Source organism: Talpa europaea (assembly GCF_964194135.1).
Source record: "Talpa europaea genome assembly, chromosome: 6".
NCBI lineage: Eukaryota > Metazoa > Chordata > Mammalia > Eulipotyphla > Talpidae > Talpa > Talpa europaea.
In genome coordinates, this window is record NC_140072.1 from 83,584,661 (window position 1) to 83,609,965 (window position 25,305).

The 25,305-nt window shown below is 42.1% G+C and overlaps 1 protein-coding gene across 1 annotated transcript in view; it reads left to right on the forward strand.

Annotated features, from left to right (window-relative positions):
• The window catches only part of LHFPL6 (LHFPL tetraspan subfamily member 6), a gene marked incomplete at its 3' end in the record, with an annotated part of 219,716 nt that overhangs the window by 187,486 nt on the left and 6,925 nt on the right, over nucleotides 1-25,305 (forward strand). The window contains exon 2 of the mRNA XM_084235979.1: nucleotides 6,697-6,795. Coding sequence (XP_084092105.1) covers nucleotides 6,697-6,795 — 99 coding nt within the window. The remainder of the gene's footprint in view (nucleotides 1-6,696; nucleotides 6,796-25,305) is intronic.

Consider the following 25,305-nt stretch of genomic DNA (forward strand, 5'->3'; position numbering starts at 1 on the left):
GGATTCACCAGAGAAAGAGTAGGGAACAGAATAGGCGGACACTGCTGAGGGCAGACAGGAGAGGTCTAGTAGCTCCCTGGCCCAAGATCAAACTCGTGCTGCAGTGGCTGCAGATAGCTTCACAGTGCTGTGCGTTAACCCCTTGCATCATCAGGGAGGCCCGTCAAAACTTTATTTCCACACTATGGCTCAAGGTTTTCCTTTCCTAAAACTGAGCAATGGCAGGTTTATTTTGTTGTAAAGATGTTCTCACTATTGTGCTTAATTGTCTCTAACTTTACAATTTAGCATTTCAATATGTTTCAGAATGCATCTCCATAAAGGAGGGAGGAGCATCAAAACCCAGTGAACAGGATCCATTTCTGTCGCCCACTTACACATGCAACCACCTTAGATTACAAAGCCCAGTATGTCATAAACCGCACTTCCTGAATTGGGGGCAACCAGGAAGGAGCAATGTGGATATATAAATAGATGGGGGGGCAAATGTGGGGAGTGAGTTGGAGGAGACATGTGATGGAGCGATACATAGAGACACTTGGAAGAAGAATTTGGAAGAAAGATGTTGGTGAGAGACATGTGGGGAGGCTGTTCCTGGTTCTTGGCAGAGACAATGACAGCCGTTATCTTGATGTGATATATTTCCAATTTTGAATCTCTTAGTCTGTCCCTGGGACCAGCCTAAGCCCTTTCTTGTGATTCTTTGCCAAAAGGTGCCCTAGACTTGTGGCATGCTTTCGGGCTTCAGTGGCCATGCTTCAGACCCAGCCTGTTTGGCTGAGCATTTGCTCACAAGAGGGTAGGTAATTTAGGGAGTTTTATTAGCAATCTGTTTATTTAAAATCTTTTCTTCTCTCTCTCTTCACACCAATTCTATTAAAAATCTTTCACACTAAGATTCAGCTACCTTTCCTTTGTGAGCCTGTACTATTTAACAGTTTGAAGTTCCTAGGTATCCTGTGGTTGCACACTAATAAGTACAGACCCTCAAAATGCTAGTTCACTCCAGCAGAAACCTTTAGGGCAAATTAGTTAACATTTAATATATATTCTTCATAAATTCATACTCAGGGAGAGATTAATTAGCATAAATTTTCTAACCAGAGATCACACCACAGAGGTGGTTAACACAGTCTTCCAATATTACTATCTATACTTGCCCCCAAGGTTTAATAAATAGCATAAGTTGTATTAGAGATCACTATTAATTGAGAAAATGGATAATAGTCAAGCAATAGGGTAGGACAGAAATTTTTGTATCACCTCTACTGCTCTTATATAATTTGGGTATGTCTGGTGCAAGAAAAAACTCTAGATAGATGTTCCAAGTAGGATGGGATACAGCCCAAGAAATAGATGGAATTAAAGTTTTATTTATTAGAAGGTCTAAAGTGAAGATCAGAAAATCAGGAAGTGCAGGGACTTAAAGAAGCTACAGCTGATCATCTGCCCTTAGTGGGTGGTGCTAAGGGAGACGCCTAGAAGTCTCTTCCAAAACCTCATGTCTGCTGTACAGAAAGGCATGCCCTTGGGGAGGGTTCATTGCTCTCTTTTAACTTCTCAATCCCATAGGAGGGCTTCTCACTCATAGGAAGTAAACCAGAACTCCTACTAGCAGAAAAGTTATCAGAATGTAGTTTCTTGGCCTTACTTATGGGAAAAGGAGCAGTGATGATTTTGATGGTTAACAAGCAGAATCAAAAAAAAAACAAAAAAACAAGCAGAATCAAGCATAGGGTATCAAGCAACCGAAGGATGTGATGTCTAGTTTTATTTAAATTTAACTAACTTAAATAGCTATAAGTTAGTGTATAGCTCCTTCATTGGGCAATGTGGGTATAGAACTCTCTTTGGTCCTGTGCTCTCTCTCTCTCCAATTCCATTAAATGGAACATCGTGTTGTTTTTCTGACCTGAGCTCACCCTGATCCTGCCATCTGCATATCTGTTGCATTTATGGTGTGTTGAAGGCAATGGTTAGAACGATGATGTGATGGAGATGGGGTGGGGAAGTGGGGGTCTCTGAGCTTAGAGAATTGGTCTTTTTTATGCCTGGTAAAACATGTCTTATGTATTTTGAGTGAATGGGCCTGAGACTTACTTTCCCCTTAACATCTAACAGTAGAAGAAGTGAGGTCACTGATGTTTACCTACAGAATCTAATAATTGTGACAGCCAATTAGCCTGATTAGTTTGCAGCAGATGCTTTTCTCCCAGAAATGTTTCTCAAACCTTTGGAATCTGCAGTATCTTTGCTGTTAGCAAACATTAGCAGATGACAAAACAAACAAAGACGACATAAATATTAATAGAAAAATCCAGATAAGCTAGTTGGTCTCCACTGAACAACTTCCTTCACTGTGAGCATATGCTCACAGTCTTTCTTTAAAAAAAAAAAAAATCATACATATAACGCAAATTTCCTGTGTATGAAGTGTTTATGGGGGGAGGGAAGTAGTGAGGAAAGTGTTTATCATTTACATGGTTGAACTGACGTTTCAGTGTCAGAAAAAATCCCAGTATTTTACAGAAGACCCCCAATAGCCAAGTGTCTATCACTCAGAGAACCGCAGAACTTCTTGCTCTGTTTTTATATATATAGGCATTATAAGATCCTCTCTCTTAGTCTCCCAAAGTGTTGGTATAATACTGAACCAAAGTAGATGCTTTCATGAATGCATGAAACAATTTTTCATACTGAAAACATTAGCAAATGAGACTGTTTATCATTTGTTTGCCTATCAAGAAAAAATTAATGATTTAAATGCTATTTTTCTTTTTTATACCTGAACATTTTTTTTGGTCTTAGCTACCTTTCTGCATTTGTCATGCTTAAGTGTTGCTCACAAGATCTCAAAAAGCAGTGCTGCTTATTAATTTAAGAATTGAATATCATAGAAATGATACCACATTATTTATTAAGCAGTCAGTGAATTCAATTTATGCCAACTTTGGCACCCTCATTAATTATCTCTATACCTGGTATGAATAAAGCTAGTTTGGAGCTAGTTGTCTTCAGAATGCTATAAATTGTATCCCAAAGGGAAAAGGCTAAGGAAACTGGTCCCCTAGGGCATTTGCTTAGTCAGCAAAACCTAGTATACTGCTTTGTGAATTATTCTTCAGCCTCAACACAATTCATATTTATACAACTGCAGACAGAGCATCCTGGATTAGTGATTGGCAGTTTCAAAGATTCTTTGTAGGCATTCCTCCATCACCGCCCCTCTGCAATAGACGGTCATTTAATATACCCAAGTGGTAGATCGGAGGGAGGGGCTCTAGAGTGAGAGGCCAGGAGTGTCCATTCAGGGGGCCTGTCTCTTAGCATGGAGGCTGAGGGAGAGTTGGAAACCAGCTCCTTCTCAGATGCCTGTGAGGAGAAAGTTACTTGTATGGTTACTAGTGCTTAAATCACCCACAGGGGAAAGGGAAGATGAACCTGAGGAGGTTTGAAAGGGATTCAACCCAGAGATGTTGATGGTCTCTTCTAGATGCTTTTGGAGTCCTATGATTCTGCTGCCGTAGTACCATGTTGATGAATTTTCTTATTTAGTGATCTCCCTCATTTAGCCCCCCTATAACCCACTGTAAGGTCAGGACAGGACACAGTGCAGGTTTTCTGATCCCATGCAGACCGGGTAAAGGAGGAGTCAGAGTCCTCAGTAGTTTTGCAGGTTTTTTATTTGGGGTTCACCAGGCATATGGTAGGCAGGGGTGCTGGCATATGGCAGGCCTGCCAGCCTCCCAGCCCCCAGCAAGTCTTCACTCTATCTGGACTCTCTGGTGTTCTCTGCTTCTGCTTCAGCTTCTCCTTCAGGTTCTGGTTCTGCTGCTGCTGCTACTGCTGCTGCTGGCGTCCCCCCGTGATGCCGCCCTTAAAAGCACAGTCTTAGCTCAGCTGAATCCCATCTACCTATGCCCACACCCTATTCCAGGTGCCCGCCATCAGGCATGCATTCAGGACAAGGATCCATCATCTATCCTGATGGCGAAAGGGCAGGAAAGCCTGATCTTTTCTTTACCCTACAGTCCACCCCCTCAGGGTTGTCTGCCATACAGTCTATATACATATATACAATTTTCTAAGCAAACAAACAATGCAGCCATGGTCCACAAAAGCAAATACATCAAATATAACAAAATACAACATAACAAAATACAACAGAACACAAGTCCAGGCAGGGCACCAACCTAGTGCAAAAGACAATTATTGGTACCAGCAGATGAGCCACCAAATCTGCTGCCGAAGGCACTGCTCATATGAGGAAGGGGAATCACTCACGGCATCTACTATATCACACCAGGAGCCGTCAGGCTTCCTGGCCTTCTCTGGCTGTAGTCTCGGCTACAAGCCACACACAGCATCCACCCCCAGGATGCACTAGCTCTGGGATTGGCAATTTTATTCTGTTGGGGGTAATCGCCAACCCTCAGGGTTTCTGTCTGCAGTTGCTCCAACACTCGGCCTTCATGGCCACCAATGCGACTCGCAGACCCCTGCACTCAAGCCAACCCACTGTACAAGCACATGGGTCGGGGATCCAAACTCTGCATTCGGCTTGGGCTCCACCCCAAGCCACGTTCCCCACCCGTCCCCCAAGGACAGGTTCCTCAGCTCCTCACCCTCACTCAAGAATGAGCAGGGCATCACCCACAGGTGATTTTACGAGACTCACAGGGCTTCAGCATACTCAGGCTGCTTAACAGCCGCTTAGGGCTTCTCAACTTAGCATCAGTACCAGCTTTTGCCTTCTTAATTGGCTTTTCTCCTCCACCTGGCTGCTGGGCATAACAGGCTGCTTTTGGCCATCTAGGCCCACTGGCCACCCCTAGATTCCCATCTCCTGGGGTTTACAGACAAAACTGTTCCACCCCCAGGGTCCCAAAACATATCAACCTGCAAGGTCCTACGCCTTCTGGCGGCATTGCCAGTCCATCAGTCCATCAGTTCAAGTCCATTGACCTCTCCCTGCATCAGCAACGGCCTGCTGCCTCAGGGGTCATTGGCTGGTCCTTTCCGGTGTCGTTGGCTGGTCCTTTCTGGTGTCGTTGGCTGGTCCTTTCCGGTGTCGTTGGCTGGTCCTCTCGGGCGTTTCCTTCACGACAGGTCTCATCCTGTAGCTCGTGGACATTGTCCACCTTCTGTGCCGGCATGGCACCTCCAGCGTCATCACAGGCAGTCTGTTCTCCTTAGTCCCTCCAGGTCTTCGGAGGGCTCCAATACCCGTCTGCATGGATCCTGCCGACTCACGCCAATTGTAAAGGCAGGAACTGGGCACAGTGCAGGTTTTCTGATCCCATGCAGACTGGGTAAAGGAGGAGTCAGAGTCCTCAGTAGTTTTGCAGGTTTTTTATTTGGGGTTCACCAGGCATATGGCAGGCAGGGGTGCTGGCTGGGGGGCTGGGAGGCTGGCAGGCCTGCCAGCCTCCCAGCCCCCAGCAAGTCTTCACTCTATCTGGGCTCTCTAGCGTTCGTTCTGCTGCTTCTCGGCTTCTCTTTTGGCTTCAGCTGCTGCTGCTGCTGCTGGCGTCCCCCCGTGATGCCGCCCTTAAAAGCACAGTCTTAGCTCAGCTGAATCCCATCTACCTATGCCCACACCCTATTCCAGGTGCCCGCCATCAGGCATGCATTCAGGACCACAAGGATCCATCATCTATCCTGATGGCGGAAGGGCAGAAAAGCCTGATCTTTTCTTTACCCTACACCCACATTCCCTCAGACATAGTTGATGTTCTCAGCACTCCTGACATGGGCTGGTCCACACGTGCGGGGAGCTAACGGGTGATGATAATGATATTCACTGATAGACGTGACAAGATGTTGCTTTCAGATTAGCCCACAGACAGATTCAAATGGCGAGTGCTTAAGTCTCGTTCAGCTTCTTTGAAAACCATGTTAGGCTTCCATGCAAAACTAAAGTCTTGCCTCAGAAAGCTGTCAGCTCAAAGTGTGCTGCTTTGATAACTTCATTTATATTAAAATAACTCCGTCACTTTTTTCAGTTTAAATCACCAAACCTTTTTGTCTTAGCTGCAAGGAGGACATAGATTACAGTAAGTGTCTGTCTTCTAAAGTATTTCTGATATGAGTGGATTCTCTGTGATTCTCAACTTCTCACCGGCGCCAAGCAGCTAATGCAGTTCACAGGTTCAATCCATGTGCCCAAGTGGTTCATGAAAATCTTTATGTTCTTTCTGCCCCTGATAAAACTTGATGATGCTGAGACATTCTATTCTGATTCATAAATTGAAAAAAAAAAACCTAGTGAATGATGAAGCATAATCTGTCAGTCACTTGGCTTGTTACTGAATTATGTATTTATTTTACATAGATTGATGGTAGAATTGGTTGACTTTTTACAAATGTGATTAAAAGGGTTTCTGGATTGTGTTTCCTAAACAGGATTTGCAAAGCTTTTTAATGTTTTAGAAGACAGAGTTGGAACCAAACTGAACTGTCAAGTTTCTGTGTTGTTTTTTTCTTCTCTTGTGCAGACTTGAAAATGTTCTTAGATTCAGACCGAACTTAGATTGCTTAATGGAACATGGCTGTTGCTTTCCAAAAATCAGACACCATGCTCTTTTGTTATATCGCTAATGTTGATTCTCCCCACCTGCACACCCCTGCTTCTATCTTTATTTGGGGATGCAGAAAGGCACCGGTAAAACCCTCTCTTGTCTTCTCTCTTTCCAGGCTTGTTGATCGGCGCTGGCTGTGCCCTCTACCCCTTGGGCTGGGATAGTGAGGAGGTTCGGCAGACTTGTGGCTACATTTCTGACCAGTTTGACTTGGGTGAGTTCTTATTATTTTTATTTATTTATTTGTTTGTTTGTTGGCTTATTTATACAAGCACTGGGTACAGTCAGAAGTGGGGGAGGGTGAGAGAATTCACCAGAGCCAGAGCAGGGAGCAGAGCAGGCAGAAGGACCGAAGTACACTGCTGAGGGGAGCAGTGGGTGGCAGGAGAGGTCTGCGCGCCATGTGGGACCCTCCTCCGGTGGCCGGGGAGCAGCCAGGGATCAAACCGGTGCTGCAGAGGCTGCGGGCAGCTTCCCAACCCAGTGTTCAACTGCTGCGCCACCGGGGAGGCCCTTGGGTGAGTTCTTTTAATGAATGTCACTCCTTCTAGAAAAGAACCTTATCTGACCATTCTTAGAAACAGAAGGTGGAAAAGGTTGGGGAAGAAAAACACATCCCTGTGTTGCGGCCAGCAGTCATATGTAACAATACATGTACATTCATTTATCCATTTATTCGGTGAAGAGTTATTGACAATCTGATGTTTGCTGGCACCATGGTAAGTATAGTAGACACAAAGATACAAAATGGGCCCTGTTCTGAAGAGTTTATATTCATTGATTATGCACTTAAATTATATGTTGACTGCTTATTGCATATGCTAAGAATAACTCTGTGCACTTCAGTATATCCGAGAAGATCAAGCAAACTAAACCATCAAGGAAACGGCAGTAAGGGCTAAGAAAGCGAAAGCAATTTCCCTCCAAAAGGCAAAAGCCAACTTTGTGAAGGAAATGAGAGTCAAGTAGGGTCTTGAACAAAGTGATACCTTTAGACTATCTGGCAGTAGACAGAAGCACCTTGTGGGCTAGGAATATGGTATAGCAAAGGTACAAGGGGGAATGTGAAGCCCTTTTGGGGGACCATACAGATCTGAGAAGCAGAGAGAGAAGCCTATGAATAGATGGATAAAGGCCTTCTCCTGAATTTGTTTTTTCTGTGTACTTGTTAGAAAAGTTCACATATTTTCCACGTGCAACCTCTGTATTCTACTTAACAATCAATAAAAAATTTGTGTAACGCTACATGGTTTGTAACGTATAGTTTGTAAACATTGAATAATATTTCACTTAGTTGACAAACCGACATATACTTAACTGCATATTTCTTTTTAGTTAAATATTTAGTCTGTTCCAATTTCTGTTAAGACATATTTTAACGAGTAGTTTAATGAATATACATTTTTACTGAATTATTTTCTTAGGGTGTTTTTCTGGAATTGGTGTTAGGAGATCTGAGACTATGAACTCATAAAGCACTTATTGTCAAATGAAAGCAAATTTATTTTCCCTCAGTACATCAACGAGCAGCTTTTAACAATTAGTGCGTAGCGAGTTACTAAAATATCCACTTTTCACATTAAACATTTCACTCTAAGAAGAAAAAGATTCAGGAAGTTGTGTTAATGGTAATATTACGGTGTCCCAAATAATGTTTTAAATGTTTATGTTTGAATTTCTGTGAAAAAAAAATTGTCAAATACTGAGGAGAAATAAATAGATCCAATATAATACCAAGGGTCTGTAAATTTGAAAAAGAGGAAATTTTTTTTTATTCCATAGAAGACAAACATCTTGCTTCCCTCAGAATGACCCTGGCTATTTGGGTAGAGAAAACCTCTGAATGCCACCTACTTTGCATGAATAGGAAACAGGAGATTTCCTTCTGCCCTTTCTTCTCTCCCCATGACAGACTTTCTGAAGTTTGGATCAGCATGTGCTTGTCCTCAGGGAAGATGCTGTCTCAAAGCACACAGTCAGCATGATTTCCTGTTTGTTTGTTTGTTTGTTTGTTTGTTTGTTTGTTTATTGTTGTTAAGGACAAGCACTATGTCCAGGGAGATGTTTCCATTCAGTGTTTGGCATTTTTCTTTCTGTGTTGATTTGAGGCTGTCTTGGCTGTTTCGCACAGGCCTCAACTTGATTATAGGCCAGCGTTCTTACTGCTTTCTTGCTGTGGTGTGTTGCTATATTAATTAGCAAGTTATAATGAATCTCAGATCCTGTTACTTGTGATTTTCATTACTGTACCATGGTATTTTTATATCTTCTTAACAGTATGGGCCAAAATTTAATGTCAACTTAAACTTAGGAGAAAACATTTGCCTCTTTCCTAGTGGTAATAATTTATGTTCTTAAATGGAAAAGCCTGTGTTTTAACTTTTGCCATTCTTTTTAAAAATTTCTCTAGATTGAATGAAGAGGGGGAAAAAATGAAAACTGGTATTGTATTTGGATTAAATGAAGTCTCTGTCCCAAATGAGTATTTGGGGTTTCTAGAATTCTGTTTCTTCAAGTTACTATTATTTCTGCAGACTGTGATCTTTTGTTTAGAAAGAAGAAAGACTTAGAGAGACACTGAGGCATAGAGATCGCCAGGCCTATTCCACCCAACTTCTTGTGTTGTCTGTCTTTTCATGGTTACAATTCCCTCTGAACACGAATGCAGCCTGACCTTCAGGGAATAAGTTATGTCCAGATTATGAAGCAAACTTGGCTGAGAACCTCAGTCCAGGTTTGAGACCCAGGGTATGCACACAAGGGGAAGGATAGCTGGGTGGGGCTACTCCATGCTGGATAGCTCTGGGGCCTATTTTTAGTGACATCTACACTGCTCATCTGCCACACCCTGCCTCTGCCTCTTCTGAGAATTTCAGCTTATTTTCTGCCTCTTCTCAGAGGGGATAGTATGTGGGTACAGCTTCCTCCCAAGAACTGGAAAATGTTGTTGTAGGGGCAGGATAGGCACAGAGCAGGTTATCTATGATCTGAGCAGACCTGCTAAAGGAAAGTTCTGGAGCCCTCAGTGGGTTTCTCAGGCTTTTATTGAGCTTTACATGTAGTGTGGCAAACAGGTACATGGCAGGCAGGGGTGTCCAGGGGCCAGGAGATCAGGAGGCCTCTAAGGCCCCAGCAAGTCTTCACTCTGGGCTTCTCTCTCTCTCTCTCTCTCTTCTGGCTTTCTTTCTCCCCTTCTCTCTCCTGTCTCTCCTGCTTCTTCTCTTGGTGACTATCTCAGTACTCCTCCCATGGCCCACAGAAATAAACAAGACAGCTTACAACAATGTACCAACTGCATGTGCTCCATCAGGCAGGGCAATCCTAATGGTGGGAGGGCAGAAAAGCCTGAAAACCATTTACCCTACACTTATGAAAGCTCAAATCCTCCTTATTGTAGAAAATGGGTTACTTTCTTTCCATGCCATTATTGAAATATTGTTGCACCCTTTATAGCATATCCTGAAAGAAACATTGTTCTTGTTCCCACCTGGAAGATTATTTAAGGAGTGTATTTCTTCAGTTAGCCTACGAATATTGAGGTGCTTGCAATGTGCAGGGCCTGATGCTAGGGGGCCATGGTCATGGCTTCAACAATGAGTTTGATTAAATAGACACTCTTCACTGCCCTTGGGAAACTTAAAAACTAGCAGGAGAGGTAGATGTTCAAGAAAGCAATGCCCTTGGGAAGGTGTTACAAATGGAAAGTGCTGGGCACTGAGTGGGCATTGTGATTGTCTTGCCAGTACTATCTATCCCTGCCTAGCCATGAGTCTAAGCCAGAGTTTGACAAATCCTATAAAGAGCTAGATAGTGACTATTTTCAGCTTTATGAACCTTGTGGTCTCTGTTGCAGCTACTCAGCTCTGAGCTGCAGCGTGAGAGACGGTTCATGTCAGAATGGCTGTGACTGTCCCAATAGGATCTTTTTTCTTTTCTTTTTGTATTTTTTATAAAAATGGGCAGTGGCTCTGTAGTTGAAAGATCCATGATCTCTACCAAATTATATGCCTGACCTGCCAGAAATGGGTTCATTTCAAATGTGGGTTGATTTTCATCTTTTCATCCTTGGATGCTTGTCAGGATCTTGGGCAACCCAACACTCTGCACTGAGCAGCCCAACCAACTAATATGCTGTGTAAATACTACAACTTTCTTCTTGCATGTTGTTGAAGTGGCCTCATTGTGACTTAATCTTTTTTTTTTTTTTTTAAAGATTTATTTATTTATTTATACAAGCACTGGGTAAAGTCAGAAGCATGGGAGGGTGAGAGAATTCACCAGAGCCAGAGCGGGGAACAGACCAGGCAGACTGACGAAATACACTGCTGAGGGGAGCAGCAGGCGGCAGGAGAGGTCTGCGCACCATGTGGGACCCTCCCTGGTGGCTGGAGATCAAACCGGTGCTGCAGAGGCAGCGGGAAGCTTCGCAGCCCAGCGCTCAATGGCTGCTCCACCAGCCACCAGGGGAGGCCCTGTGACTTAATCTTGCCCATCCACCTCCTAACACTAGCTTGGAGTGGGAAGTTTTAAGGACATTTGGGCCAGTGAGTCCGAAGATGTTATCAGAGGCTTCTGAGGAAAATGAGATACAAGCCCAAGAGATAGACCCCGGAGCTATGTTCTCCCTCCCTCCACCAGGTGGAATTGCTGGAGGGAGCAGCCACTGGGGTGGAGGTGGGTGTAGCAAACAGCCTTCCCTAGAGCAAACCTTCCCTAGGAATTTCCAACCTTGCTGACACACAAGGATTCATTTCCTTATAGGGGATTAATTGGGGCATGTTTTCTCTTACTTGCAGCTGATAGCAACCTGAATGGTGTTTTATTTAGTTGCATATAACAATTTAAGGAGACAAGAGGTCATGGAGGCTTTCTAAGGAAATACTATTTTTAGCTGCGCCCTGAAAGGGGGGCCTCCCTGGTGGCACAAGTGGTTAATTCACAGCACTATGAAGCTATCAGCAGCCATTGCAGCACAAGTTCCATCCCCGGCCAGGGAGCAACCCACATGGCACAGCAGACCTCTCCTGACTCGCCTGCTGCTCCCCTCAGCAGTGTACTTGGGTCAGTCTGCCTGTCTCTGGTGAATTCTCTCACCCACCCCCTTCACCTCTGGCCTGTACCCCAGTTCTTATATGCATAAATAAATAAATCTTTATTAAAAAAGGGGTGCACAGGGATGTGTTTTAGGATGCCTTCCAGGGAGGGGTAGGTTTCCAGAGAGGACAGGAAGAGAGACAAGGAAGGATCCTAAAAGCAGCCATACTGGAGATGGTGGATGTCTTGGGAGGTTACACATTCTCCCAGAGAAAGAACATTTAAACTGAGTTCGAAAAATATAGTAGTATTTACGCAAGGAAGGGTTTCATAAAAAGCCCAGATTTATGGTTGTAATGTAGAGTTTAGTAGAGTCTACTTTTAAAAATGCTCTCTTTCCTTAGAAAGATATAGGGGAAAACCTTTTTACAAGCCTTATAAACAATTTTATAAGACTTATTCATTAGTTTTCAAGCATTTTAATTTTATTAAATACAGAGCTTTGAAGCAGTTTTGCAAAAATAGATCAAAGAATGTTACTCTGCTTATCTTTAGATCACACTTATTTATGAAGAAACAAGGAGCAGATATGAATTCTCGCTTTTAAAGCAGGGAAATAAGAGTCTAAACAAGCTGCCTAATGAATTTCTAAATCCCCCAATTAAAATTGTATAGATTGTCATGATAGTAGCTCTTACCCTTTAGCATGAGAATTAGAGACTTGTTGAGAATATTGAGATTTTAATTTCTATGCCCCAGAAATTATAATTCTCTCATTTGTGCTTTAAACAAGAACTCCAGGTGTTTCCAGGACAGGCAATCAGCAGCTAAACTTTGAAAAAGAATTGCCCTACTTATAAAGAAAAGTATTTTTTTAATATTTTTTTAGAATTGAGTTTAACAATGATTCATTTTGTTTTATATGAATTATGCTTCTTTTGCTTTAAATAAGTATCCAATTCATACTGGTTTAATCGAACAAAGAAGACATTTGAGAATTCTTATTACAAAAGACCAGAGCTAGGGTAAGACTCAGACCTGACTGACCTAGAGGCTGGAAGATGTTGTCCAGGACCTGAGTTCTTCCTGAACTCCCAAACCTGCACAGTTTCTTCCCAAACCTGGGCCCTGCCTGCCATGTCAAAGTTGGCTTCATCCTGAGGCTAGTTCTCCCCTTGGTCGTGAGATAACTGCATTTGACAGTTGTGGCTCTAAGCATCTTTGTTTATGACCAACCTCTCTCCTTAGTCTAGTGGGCCAACTTTGTCATGTCAGCTTTCTTGATGAATAACTGCTACCTTAAGATACCATGTGCTCACTGGCTTCTTATAGGTCAACTTGGATGTGTTCAGAGTTTCACTAATTGAGAAGTAGTGGCATTTGTAAGCAGGAGATGATGCCAAGAGAAGAAAAGACATCTTGGTCTGTCTTTTGTGGGAATTTGGTATCCCACACTCCTTCCATACTGAAGTCTATAATTCACAATGGTGATTTAAGTTATTACTTTTTAAGAAAACAAGCTAGTGAAATGATAAAGAGATAATACATGTACAGGATCTTCATATAACAAAAGTCCAGTAGATGTTGCTATTACCACTCACATTGTACGTACAGGACCATTTTAAAATGAATATCTGTTGATTGATCTTTATTTTCCCTTTTACATTCCATAACAGCAAGTTTAGATTTACACGTTTAGCATAAGGTCTTTATAATCAGGTTGTCCAATTGATTTAATTTATGGCTCAGAGATGTTTTCATCCACCAAAGACTTTTCTAATTATATCCTTATGATCAAAAGTAGTGTTTCAATTAATTTGTCTTGCTAATTTGCCAAGTAAATTTGAGTGATTATTGCTTTCATTTCACTATTTAATTTGATTAAGAAGCCATCATGTTTCCTGTTCTTGAAATTATGCTCCTGGCTTCTCAAGAACAGTATCATAAACTGTAAAACTCAGAGCCGCTCAGTGTTGAGTAAGATGAGCGTCTGTTTCTTCTATATCTCAACGCAGTGAAGTATCTTCTACTCTAATCAAAAAATCACCATCCCACATCTCTTTGGTTAGATCTGCTTAAGCACTTTGACTCCTGACTCATGTTTTCTCTCCTTTCATATCTAACACTGCGTGATTTGCAAGTTATGGAAAGGTCAGTGGATAAAAATGGGAACAAAACTAAAGCATTTCTTTTTTGAGCTCTCTCCAGCTTGGTAATTAGTGGGTGCTTCTTAAACTGAGTGACCCAGTGTTCCTGATGGCCACACAGAGGCTTCAATTTTTGTAGACAATAGGAGAATCTGTTATCAACTTCTGTGATATTTAATAAAAGAAACATCACTTTGGGAAGAAGTTAGAAGATGGCTATGACTTACTGGATTTTTGAGGCTGTTCATGCTCAGGTCAAGTAGGCCCCAGAGGCAAGTGCTCCGAGCATCCGAGTGTGTGTCAGAGCAGAGCTTACCAGAGGGGCTTACAGACAGCAGCAGAGTGTCTGACCTCAGAAGAAACTTCAAAACACTTTGTGTTTCAGGTCATTGCATAAAGTGAGTCTGTGATCCCATTTTGAGGTTGTTTGGGAGACTAGTTTAAGCAGTAAAGTGTTGAATGTGCATTGAGACTTAGTCTAATTCAGTGTTTAAGGCGGTGACAATGTCCCTCTTCTCCCATGGCTGTTAACTGGACCTGTTCTGAACTTTTGGCACTGAAGTGCAGACACTGAAAGTCATTTAGAAGACCTGAGTCTGTATTCCCTCATCTAACACAGGGGATGATGGAGGAAATTCGGAAACTGCTGTGAGTTAAACCATGACCAAGCTGGGTAGATCCAGGGGACCCCTGGGAACACGTTGGAGAGTGACTCCAAATGATGCTGGGAAACTGCCATGGGCAGAAGAAGCCCAACTTGGCCAGTGATGACGTGACCAAGCCATGTCCCGGGACCTCCATGGCAAAGGCACTACCTCAGCTTTGCTGAGCACTTTCTAGCCTTCTTAGGGGGCTCTTTTCATGAGATGAAGGGTTTTCTGCATTCATCCCAGGAAGTGGGGACAAGCACTAATTCATTTCAGGAGTGTGAATTCAACCTGCCCATTGTGGGAGGGTCCAGGTAACTAGAGTAAAGCATGAATATTTCTACTCTAAGTGTAGCTTAGTAAACACTTGTAGGCCTCTGTCAGAAAATGTACCCTATTCTTTGTAACTGTAGTCCAGTTGTGTTTGCTTCTCTGAACACATCATTGCAGGTTCCAGATGAAACTAAGGGAAAAGGTGTTTGAAACTTCAGTGCCCATGTCAGTGTTAGCAGATTTTAAAATCGCAGTATTTTATGGAAATCGCAGAATTCAATAGATCTATTTGTTGTTTTTTTTTTTTCAACAAATATTTATTGAACACATTATTGGTACCCAAAATTGTGCCAGGTGAATAAGAAGAGACATGAACCATGGATAAGAGAAACATGATCCTCACTGCCATATCACATACTTGTCATCTATCAAATATAAAAAGAAGAGAAGGCGGGTGGGAGGAAGAGGGAGAGAGAGAAATTGAGTAGAAAGGTGCAGGGAGGAAAGAAAGAAGAAAGAAACTGTATTGCTGATTTCTGATCACTACCAGGGCATCTGTAATCATTTTTGTGTATATTACTTGGCCACTGATATCCTGGGGAGAATTGTGGTGCATTGCTCTGTAAGGAAATAATGGCTTAACCATATCCCAGAATAAAAGAAAGGAAAAAAAAAAAAACACTTCAGGTCACAGTTTAAAGAACCAAATGTCCTGATAGATTAAATAAAAATTTTCTTTAAATCCTGTTCTTGCTAAAGTCTTTTCTGGTTTGCTCATTTCAGAGCAGGATCATTTCCACTCCTGTATTAATGCCTTTTTAAAATCTAATTCAGTGGCTTGCAGCGAATTGCAGCAGTGATTGCAGAAAAAAAGAAATTCTCTTTAAAAACTTATGGGAAATAATATTTATTAAGCTATGCCCACCATACTATTGGGAATAATATGCTGGTTCTCTCAATAATATGCTGTTCTTGATTTTTTTTCCATTGTTATCCTTTTATGAAAAAAGAATAGATACACCAGAGTGGTATAGTGTATTTAAGGAAGTTTTGGGAATTGAACTGGCTCATTCTGGTTATTCTATTGTATTATTTGCTAGTAACCATTTACCAGTATGTTCCATGTGAATATTAATCTGGGGCTAGAAAAGCACTAGTTAAAAAAAAACCAGAAACAACAAATGTTGGTGAGAACATGGAGGAAACTGTACCCTTTTTTCAATTTTGGTGGGATTATAGACTGGCCCAGCCCATTTGGAAAAGAGTATGTTGGTTTCTCAAAACATTAAAAATAGATTTACTGCAAGATCCAGCAATCCCACTATTTGGTTATTTATCCAAATGCAGAAACACTAATTTGAAGGGTATAAGCACTCCTGTGCTCATTAGAGCACTGTTTATAATAGCCAAGTTACGGAAACAACCTAAGTGCCCAATGACAGATGAGTGGATAGAGGACAAGCTATAAAAAGAGATGAAATTTTGCCATTTGCAACAACATAGATGTAGCTGGAAAGGGTATGCTAAGTGAAATAAGTTAAAAGGAGAAAAGCAAATACTGGCTGATTTCACAAGCATGTTGAATATAAAGGGGAAAGGTAAAGGAACAGACAAAACTAAACCAAGAAATATGATGTAAAATTGAGGCTTCCAGAGGGGAAGGGAGGGGTGAAGAATAGGGGGAAGGGGCTTCAGTGGACCATGGAGGCAGATTATGGGTGCTTTGGTGATGCCTGTGATGTGGTAACATACATTTGAAGAGGTGTGGACCTGTTGCCCTAAATCTGACACATTGCTGTAAATCAGTTTACCTCCATTAAAAAATGTTAAGGAGAAAAGAGAAAGCACTCATTTTAGATATAACTGTTTTTGATGTTTAACATCCCTTCTCAGGAATGAATGTCAATTGGTTATATGAATATTATAAGAATAAAAGGACGATTCAGATAATGTCGCTGTATGAATGTCATCTTCAAAGAATCTATTGATTCTATTTTTAAATTTCTTGCTATATAAATATTTGGGAATAATCTATTAATTAGGAGGAAGAATTTGTCCCACCCTCCACAAGCTGACTCCCTCTTATAATTTAAAGGATTCCCCGTGGGAAGTCTTATCCTTGTTCCCTTCCTCAAGGAGATGGTCACTGACAGATTTATCTTAGAACAGTCTCTTATCCAGTTGCATATTCTGAGTATTAACACTGAAGAAAGATCTGATGTCACTGGGAGATTTGTCTATGTGAAATTTAGAGGAGAGTTCTTTCAACTCTTATGGTTCTTAATCCCAGGAGAAATATTTTTGCACCAGAACTAAGAATTCTAATTAGTGTACTCACTGCTTTGTGTGTGACTTTACCATTTTTGCCTTTGTTCCATATGACAGGTAGAAAGTATCTGCAATTTCTCAACATGTCTCTTGTTAGGAAAGGACCAAAATTAAATATTAATGCTTAATAATCCATCAAAAGTGTTTTTTAATAAAACCAAAAATATAACAAAATAATCCAAGGCTGATATGACATCTAACCAGGTGGAATGTTGACAAATCCAGTTAATGTAGAAAAATTGAAGAGAAATACTCAGTGAGTAGAAGGGTCAGGAAATCTCATTTATCAGATCTTTTCAGAAGATTCCACATAAATGAATTATTCCAGAAAAATTTTTGTTCCCCTAAAAGAGTAGGAAATGAGAAAAACATGCAATGAATTTGAAATTCCATTTAATTTGCCAAAGGCTGTTTGATTCTGGGCAAGTTATTTGAGCTCTCAGAACTTCAGTTCTAGTCTAAAAGGAGATGACAATACCAACTTCAAATGCCTGTGAAAACTTCAGGACCAAGTGCCGTAGTGGAAGGTACTTCGCACATGGAAGACAGTCAACAAATAGTCTCTCCACTCTGCTGTAAACATCACCACATTTCCTTTTTTATCATATTGAAATTAGTTCGAAGATACATACTTTTCCATCACTGTAGGTCAAATATATAAAACATATTAAAAATCTAGACAAATGCCTTTTTTATTGTTAGTGGTTATGCCATCACTTGGAGTCATTTCTAAGAGCTGTGAATGTTATAGTGATGTGCCCTTTTTCTAAATTACCAAGGCAGAAAAAGTGTGAGTTTTTTCTGGTTTTGTTGTTGTTTTATAACAGTCTTCTGCCACACTGTCAAGAGTTATTCATTGCAGTTATTAAGACATTCCTTATTCCTTCACTTCCTATTTTCCTTCTTTTTATTTTTTATTTTTTTTTTAAAGATTTTATTTATTTATTTTGGCCTAAAGGACTGAAGAAGCCAGAGGTGCGGGGGGTGAGAGGATTCACCTGAGACAGAGTAGGGAGCAGAGCAGGTGTATTTACTGAAAGACACTGCTGAGGGGAGGAGCGGGGCAAGACGAGAGAGGTCTGCTGTGCCATGTGGGTTAGCTCCCCGGCTGGGATCAAACTCAGAGTGTTTCCAGGCCATTGTGGTGGTAGCATTGGGAGTTAACCCCTAGGCTACCAGGGAGGCCCTGTTTTCCTTCTTTTTAGTTGAATCATCATAAATCATCCTAGAATCATGCTTTAAAAGCATACAGCTCCTGAAAATTTTTATGTCTTTGAAGCTCGGGGTGTGTGTGCTCTGGCCACTTTTATTTTTTTTTCACCCTTGATTTGGGGCCGTGCTTTGAATAGCTGAAGTTCTCAGCCATACGATATCTAAATACAGAAGCTACTTGGGTTAGCAACTGGATGTTTTGGTGATAATGGTAAATATATTCTGTGTATGGTAATCCTGTACCAGGGGTGGATTTTAATTTAGGGTTTCGAGACCATTCAAAGAGCTGAGAGTCCACAAAAAGACTCGGGTAATTTGTTACCCCACTGAAATTATGTACAACTTGTGTGTGTGTGCTTGTGTTTATAAGACGAGACTATTCATTGCTTTTATTTACTATTCCAATAAATTCTGAAGACTTAAAAACTCTGACAAGCAACAGCTGACATCTAACTTTGGAAATTCTGGAGACCTAATCACCCAACAGTCCTTAGTCTCCCCAGGAAACTTGAGGGCCAGTGAGCCCCTTCACTTTATTTCATTATCTATGAAAGTGTTTGTCAGAGTCATGTTATAGGGAAAAAAAAGTTTCTGCTTACCATAAGCATTATTGCAAAACATCGTCTTCTACACCAATTCTAATTTGAAGTAATATCTGTGAAAATAAGTGTTCGACCTTCCTAACCTATTAAATGTGCTTCCACTTAGAATCCTAACTGGTTTCATTAGTGCTGCTATTGAAGACAATTCTCCAGTATGCCTTGCAAGCACTTGATTCCAAACTATTTTCAAAGGTGTTTGTATAGTGAACAGCCTTGGAAGACAGAGAAAATGAGTCCCTCTGGAGCAGAAGACAGCCTTGTTTATTGTTTAGTATAATAAAGATAATGTCTCCCTGCGCGAGCAGAGTTTGGGCGAATTTGCTTGCAGCCGGTATAAAACATGTAGATTCCTTATGCTTGAGAGCCCTGAAGGGTGACACAGCCCGCCATATTTGCAGCCTCAGCCCCTGGGGGAGGTGAGGCAAGCGGACAGAGGAAGACGCAGCCCTCCGTCCCTGACCGAGCCTCCTATCTTTTGCCGTGTCCATGAAATTGTGGTGGTTTCACTTGGTAGCTTGCAAGTAGGATAACATTTCAGAGCAGTCACAGTTATTGGCAGCACTATTGTAATGCCTGTGATTCATTGTTAAATACTTCAGAATACACAGCAAGCTGTTTGTTAGGGGAAGTCACACTAGGGTGTGCACCCCAGACTGGACACTCAAGGCTGCTGGTGTAAGTGTCCTGTTGTCCACGTCTTTTTTTAAAGATTTATTTATTTACTGATGCATAGACAAACTGAGGTGTAGGCCAGAGGTGTGGAGTGGGGGAGGGTAGGAGGATTTACCAGAGACAGAGTGGGGAACAGAGCAGGTGTATCTACTGAAATACACTACTAAGGGGAGCAGTGGGAGAGACAGGAGAGGCCTGTTGCACCATGTGGGTTAGCTCCCTGGTTGGGGATCGAACTCAGGCTGTGGCAGTGATAGCATAATTGTGCTGAGACTTAACACTGGTCCCTGTGCCACCAGGGAGGCTCCTGTTATCGACGTCTTGACTGTCCCTAGAAGCTTTACTACTAGTATAGCAATTGTCAGAAATGCATTTTTGGGAAAGAATTAGTGTCTCATTGAGTCTGAATAATAGTCCAAATGTTTAATGACCAATAGGCCATGACCAACCTAAACAAAAATGAATACAACTCACAGTGGGGCTCCGGGAGGGCCCCACTCTGCCGACAAATTCTTTGGGTTCTGGGACATGAGGCAAAGAGTTTCTACAGTTTTCAAGGGAGAGAAGGAACAATAGGGCACTTGGGGCACCTGGAGCAGTGGCTGTTTACCAACAAGTACAGAGGTACCTATCTTGATGTTCTTAGCAACCAGTTCAGCTTTACAGAAGCATTCAGTGGTGCCCATGCTGCCCTTAATTAAGAATGCAGCCAAGGCTTGAGCACCCCTAAAAGGCTCTTTTTCAGTTTTTGATTTGAAGGATTTCTGGTTGTGCTGCTAAGAGGTATATAATTCTGCCCCGGAACTTTGCTACAATTACCTCCAGTGGTTCTTTCATTCAAGGTAATAGTCCAAACACATAGAAAGATAAAGAACTAGGTTTGAAGTATCTCCCAGAATAGATTGAGCTATTTTGTGCCTGCTTTTTGATGGCTGTTTATTTGATAAGTGTCTGTGTGTTGCAGGCTTTGGTCTGAGACTTTCTTTCATTAGAACTTGGAAATGAGGGTAGGGAAGTAACTATCCTTCATCATCCCTCACCCTTTTTCAGTTATTATGGTAATTTACCAGAGTCTCAAGATAGTGCTTGACCAAATTGGATTAGGTCTGTTCCCAAGAGCTGCCTTACAAGCAGGGAGGAATCACACGGGGAAATCTCTTGAATTGAGGGCAGCTAACCAACATCAAAGCACAGCTTCCGCAACACATTTCCACTTAACTGGATGCAGAGAGTATGTTCACAGGCTGCTTGGTGGCTGATGGAAGCCTGACGGGTACAAACGGGAGAGGGGAGATAAAATGCCATCGGGATGGAATGCAGCACCTCTTCTTGCGGGTTTATTGGAAAATTGGCTTCAGTCACAGGTCACACCGAGGAGTAGCAATTACAGCCAGTCTGGGTCCTTTCACACCCTCTTTGGGGACGTCCATGAATCAGAGGAGCTGAATTTCACATGGTAGTTTCAGGCTTTATAAATAGCAGCTACAGACAGAAGCCAAAGGATCATCTTTATCACCAGACACTGAATAAAGCCCCACTGGTTATCTTAGCTTCTTCCCCCACATGGAGATCGGATTCTGTGTCAGTTCACAGCGTGACCACAAAGGCTACCAGTACATGTTCTGTATATCCAGCCAACGTGTGTGACTTATCATCTTAACAGTGACATTATCTCTAGTGAAACCTGTAGGATGGATTCAGTACTAAGGGACAAGCATTATAAAAACTCTGCAAGCAGAGAGTCAGCTGGCCAGACAGCACAAGGGGGGAATATATGTTAACAAAAATAACCACCGGGCCACAGGACAGAGGTCTGTGTGATTGGTGTGATCACAAGAATAGTTTAGATGCTGTTCCATGCACCATAACTTTCTGACCCTTAAATTGAAATTTAATCACATTTCTGCAGGAACAGGGTATTTTTATTTCCCATGTTGTTTCCTTTGTATTGCAGGAATGCTGTGTAGGCAAAACATTTTTGCCACCCTTTTCATGGTTTCATAATTCCTACTGGGATTTCAGGATGAGATGATGCGCAGCCTGGAACAGGGTAGAGTTTAACAGGAAGGAGCCTGAATGCAGCAAAAGCAATGACAGGGTCTGATGTGGTACAAAAGGGAACCCCCTTGGAGTCCAGATGTGAGAGGAAATGGATGAGCCTTCCTTCCTGTGCAGCCACACCAAAATCACCTGGGGGTCTAGCAAAGAAGGCGTGGAGTCTTTTTTTTTTTTCTTTTTAATTTATGTATTTTTTACATCATTGTTCATTTTTAAGCAATGTTTGCTTCACACACCCCTCCCATCCAGGTGTAGTCCCCATAGAATTTCCTTTAAGAAATTTCTTGCTTCTTCATTTTTGGTGGTGAGGCTGCTCCAGTACTCCCTGCACACCGAGGCATACTAAATGTTTCAAGGAAAGGCCGCTCAGTACTCAGGAGAGTTGAAATTTGTCCTAAACCTGCAGATGAGGGAGCAGGGAAGTAGAAAGACACAGTCAGCAGAGCACATTAGAATCCAGAGCTACAGTTCTTGAGGAGAAATGCTGGTCTGTCCTCTGCAGGGCTCTCTGGATGCTTCCAGGCATCAGGATGGCCCCTGCTTCCTGGGACTTTCTGTACAGACCCGGTGCCTTGGATTTGAGGGGTTTTGCCATCACATTACTTTCCCACTCTCTAGTCCTTGGGGAACTACTCCCGAGGGAGGTGGCATTCCAGAGATCTGCTTGTGGGCAGCACCCCTGGAACACATCCATGGGGCTACGTAGAGTGATATTAAGGGGGCACCAAGCAGCACACAGGACAGCCCTGAGAAACAATGAGAGCTCATTCTGCACCATAAATACACAGTGCAGCTTGAAAAAGAGCCACACCTCACACGGCCTCTGCCTAGTCACCTCCAGATTATTTTGTCCACTCAAATTTGGGTGTCCTTCTCTTTGGACACAGAGGTATCATCTTAACTGCTTCTTCCATTAAACTCATGATGTTTTGTATATTCCTGGTGAAAGATTTAAAATCTGCTTTTTTCTCATTTTTTCGTACTGGCAACACATTTGCTCATTAGCGTCACCAAAGAACAAATGAAGTTGGTTCCATGGCAGACCCTTCTTGTTCTTGGTTTCAATACATATATGCAAACAAGGTATGGGAAGGTGTGGATAGATTCAAGAGGAGAAAAACCTCTCAAACTTTTGTCTGTGGCATTTAAGCTATACAAGTTTTTCTCTATCCTTGGACCCTTCTACCTTCCTGCTGTTGTTGCTTATAAATCAGCAAGGAGAAAATCTAATCAGCTTGCTTCTTCCTAACACAACTTAACATTTGTCTTAACATGAACATTTACAGATAACAGAGATGAAAGCCTTTCTGCCTTGATAAATTGAGTCGGTTGAGTTATTATATCTGCACTCAGGCATGTATGGCCACAAAGCTGGAAACTCAGTAGTGACCTCCTGAGGAAAGAAGTCACCTGGGAACCGAGCGGCTCAGGTTCAAATGCAGATGTTAGGAAGGGAAGGTTTTGTGTCAGGTGGCATCAGTCAGAGGGCAGGAGTGCCTGAGTTCCCACTTTGTGCTGAACGTCCATAGGGCACACAATGGGCAGCACCATGACAAGAACTCCGGGTGGGAGCGAGGGGGACATGGTGGCTCCCACCAGCTGCTGAGGACACACAGCAGGACAGTGGTCCAAGAGGGACAAGTGTGCCCAGGACTCGGGGCCCTTCCTCAGTGCAGCTCAAAATTAAGGGTGGGTCAGAAACGCCCAGTTTTTTTTTTCCATTTTGTTTATTTTATGTATTTTGTACTTCATTTTTCATTTTTGCACAATGTATGCATTTTCATCTTGGTTATAGTCCCCATACAATTCCCACCCCCCTTGTTTTGATCCTACTCCCTCCTTGCCTGCCCCCCTGCCGTAGTGTGTCTCTCTGGTTTACAGTTGCTTATTGATTTTGATTTTTAATTTATTTTAATTAGTCTTTTTCCTAGTACTTTATTTAGGTTTTCTAAATTCCTGCTATGAGTGAGACCATCCGGTATTTTTCTTTTTCTTTCTGGCTTATTTTGCTGAGCATGATCCCTTCCAGCTCAATCCATGTTGCTGCAAATTACATGACTTTATCTTTTTTGATTGCTGAGTAATATTCCATTGTGTATATGGACCACATCTTCTTCACCCAGTCATCTATTTTTGGGCATTTGTGTTGAGAAACACCCAGTTTTGAAGGACAAGTTCAAAACCAGGTTCTCGTCCAAAATGAACCAGTCAACTGAATTAATCAAGCAAGTTTATTGGACCTACATGCTCTTGAGGACTGGCATTGCCAAGAGAATGACAGTTGGTTCCACTGGCTCAGGAATTAGAGGCCAAGTTTGCAGGACACAGCTTTAGTAACTAAAACTATGCAAGGTTGCACAGGGATGTGGAGTCTTCTAAGACTGGGGAATTCAACGGAAGAAAAAAGTGTGTTTTATTTCTTCTCGCATATAAATTCTAACAAAGACAAGTACTGATTCCAGCTTGCAGTCTAGGAGCCACGCCCCAAGGGACTCTCAGGTCTTATCTCTGCATGGACAGAATTCAATATTGAGACCAGAGTTAGACAGAAAAGCAAAAGATTGGCAGCTCTCCTCCCAAAACTGCCCGCCCGTGACTGTGCAGGTCTCTCTTTTAACAAACCTGTCCCTTTCAGGGGCAGCTCTTCCTGCCTGCTTGTGTCTGTGTGAGAGTCTTCCCTTTCCATTTTCTCCCCCATAATAAACCTGCCATTTCAGATATATATATAAAAGAAAAGCAAGAGATTTATTGTCAGATAAGTACAGGAAAGCCCTCTGAACAGAGAGGGGTCCCAACTGTGTGGTTGCTGAAGGGCCAAGAAGCAGGAGTATGGGGGGCAAAGGGTGTGGGTTTGGGGTTTGGACATCTCGGCAATGTCTGTTGTTGATTGATTGAGGTCCGTGGGGTCTCCTTTTTTTTTGGTTATCTGGTCCATTTTCCTGGAATGAGATTTTTCCATTGCTTCAGTATTGTGTGGGCTTTTCTGGGCTTTTCTGAACACCAGTTTTTACTGGATTGGGGCACCCTGACCCTCACTCACTGTCTGTGCCCAACCTCGCTTCTTCATTCAGTACTACCTAACAAACGAAAAGAATACATTTAATACAGATTTTCCTAATGCATCCTCCAAACACAGGAAAATGCACTGCAATCATTTGACCCAAGTTCAAGCTTAAACTTCATCATTTATGTGAGACATTGGGCAAGTTACTTATTTTTCATGTATCTTGATTATCTTCATTTTCAAAATGGAAATCAAATGGAAAAGTATAAACAAATTTCCCTCTCTACTTTCCCAAAAGCATCATGGGCAAAATGATTACATGATACACCACTTCTAAACTCTTTAGGACTTACCTCACCACCTATACTGTATTGTATAAGTATTCATTTCAAATGTCTAGTCTCAGCACAGCTCTAGTACCTGATATCCATTCAAATCATGAATGTGTATTGATCACCTGATGTGGTCCAGCATCTTATAGTACCTCAGGAAATGGAGCCGAAGGAGGCAGACATAGTGACCTACAGTAGTCTCTGAAATGTTAATTGACCAAATTAATTAAAAGGCAGAAGTTAATTTGCAGAGTCCTCAAAAAGAGGAAAGGATGACTGCAATGCCACTGTCACGTGTAACTCTGGGTTCTTTCTACCTTTCCTCTGTCACTAATAACTAACAGAAGCAGCACTGAAAACTAATTTGAGCCACCCTAGACTATCACCACACCTGTCCACCCACCCCTGCCCCAGG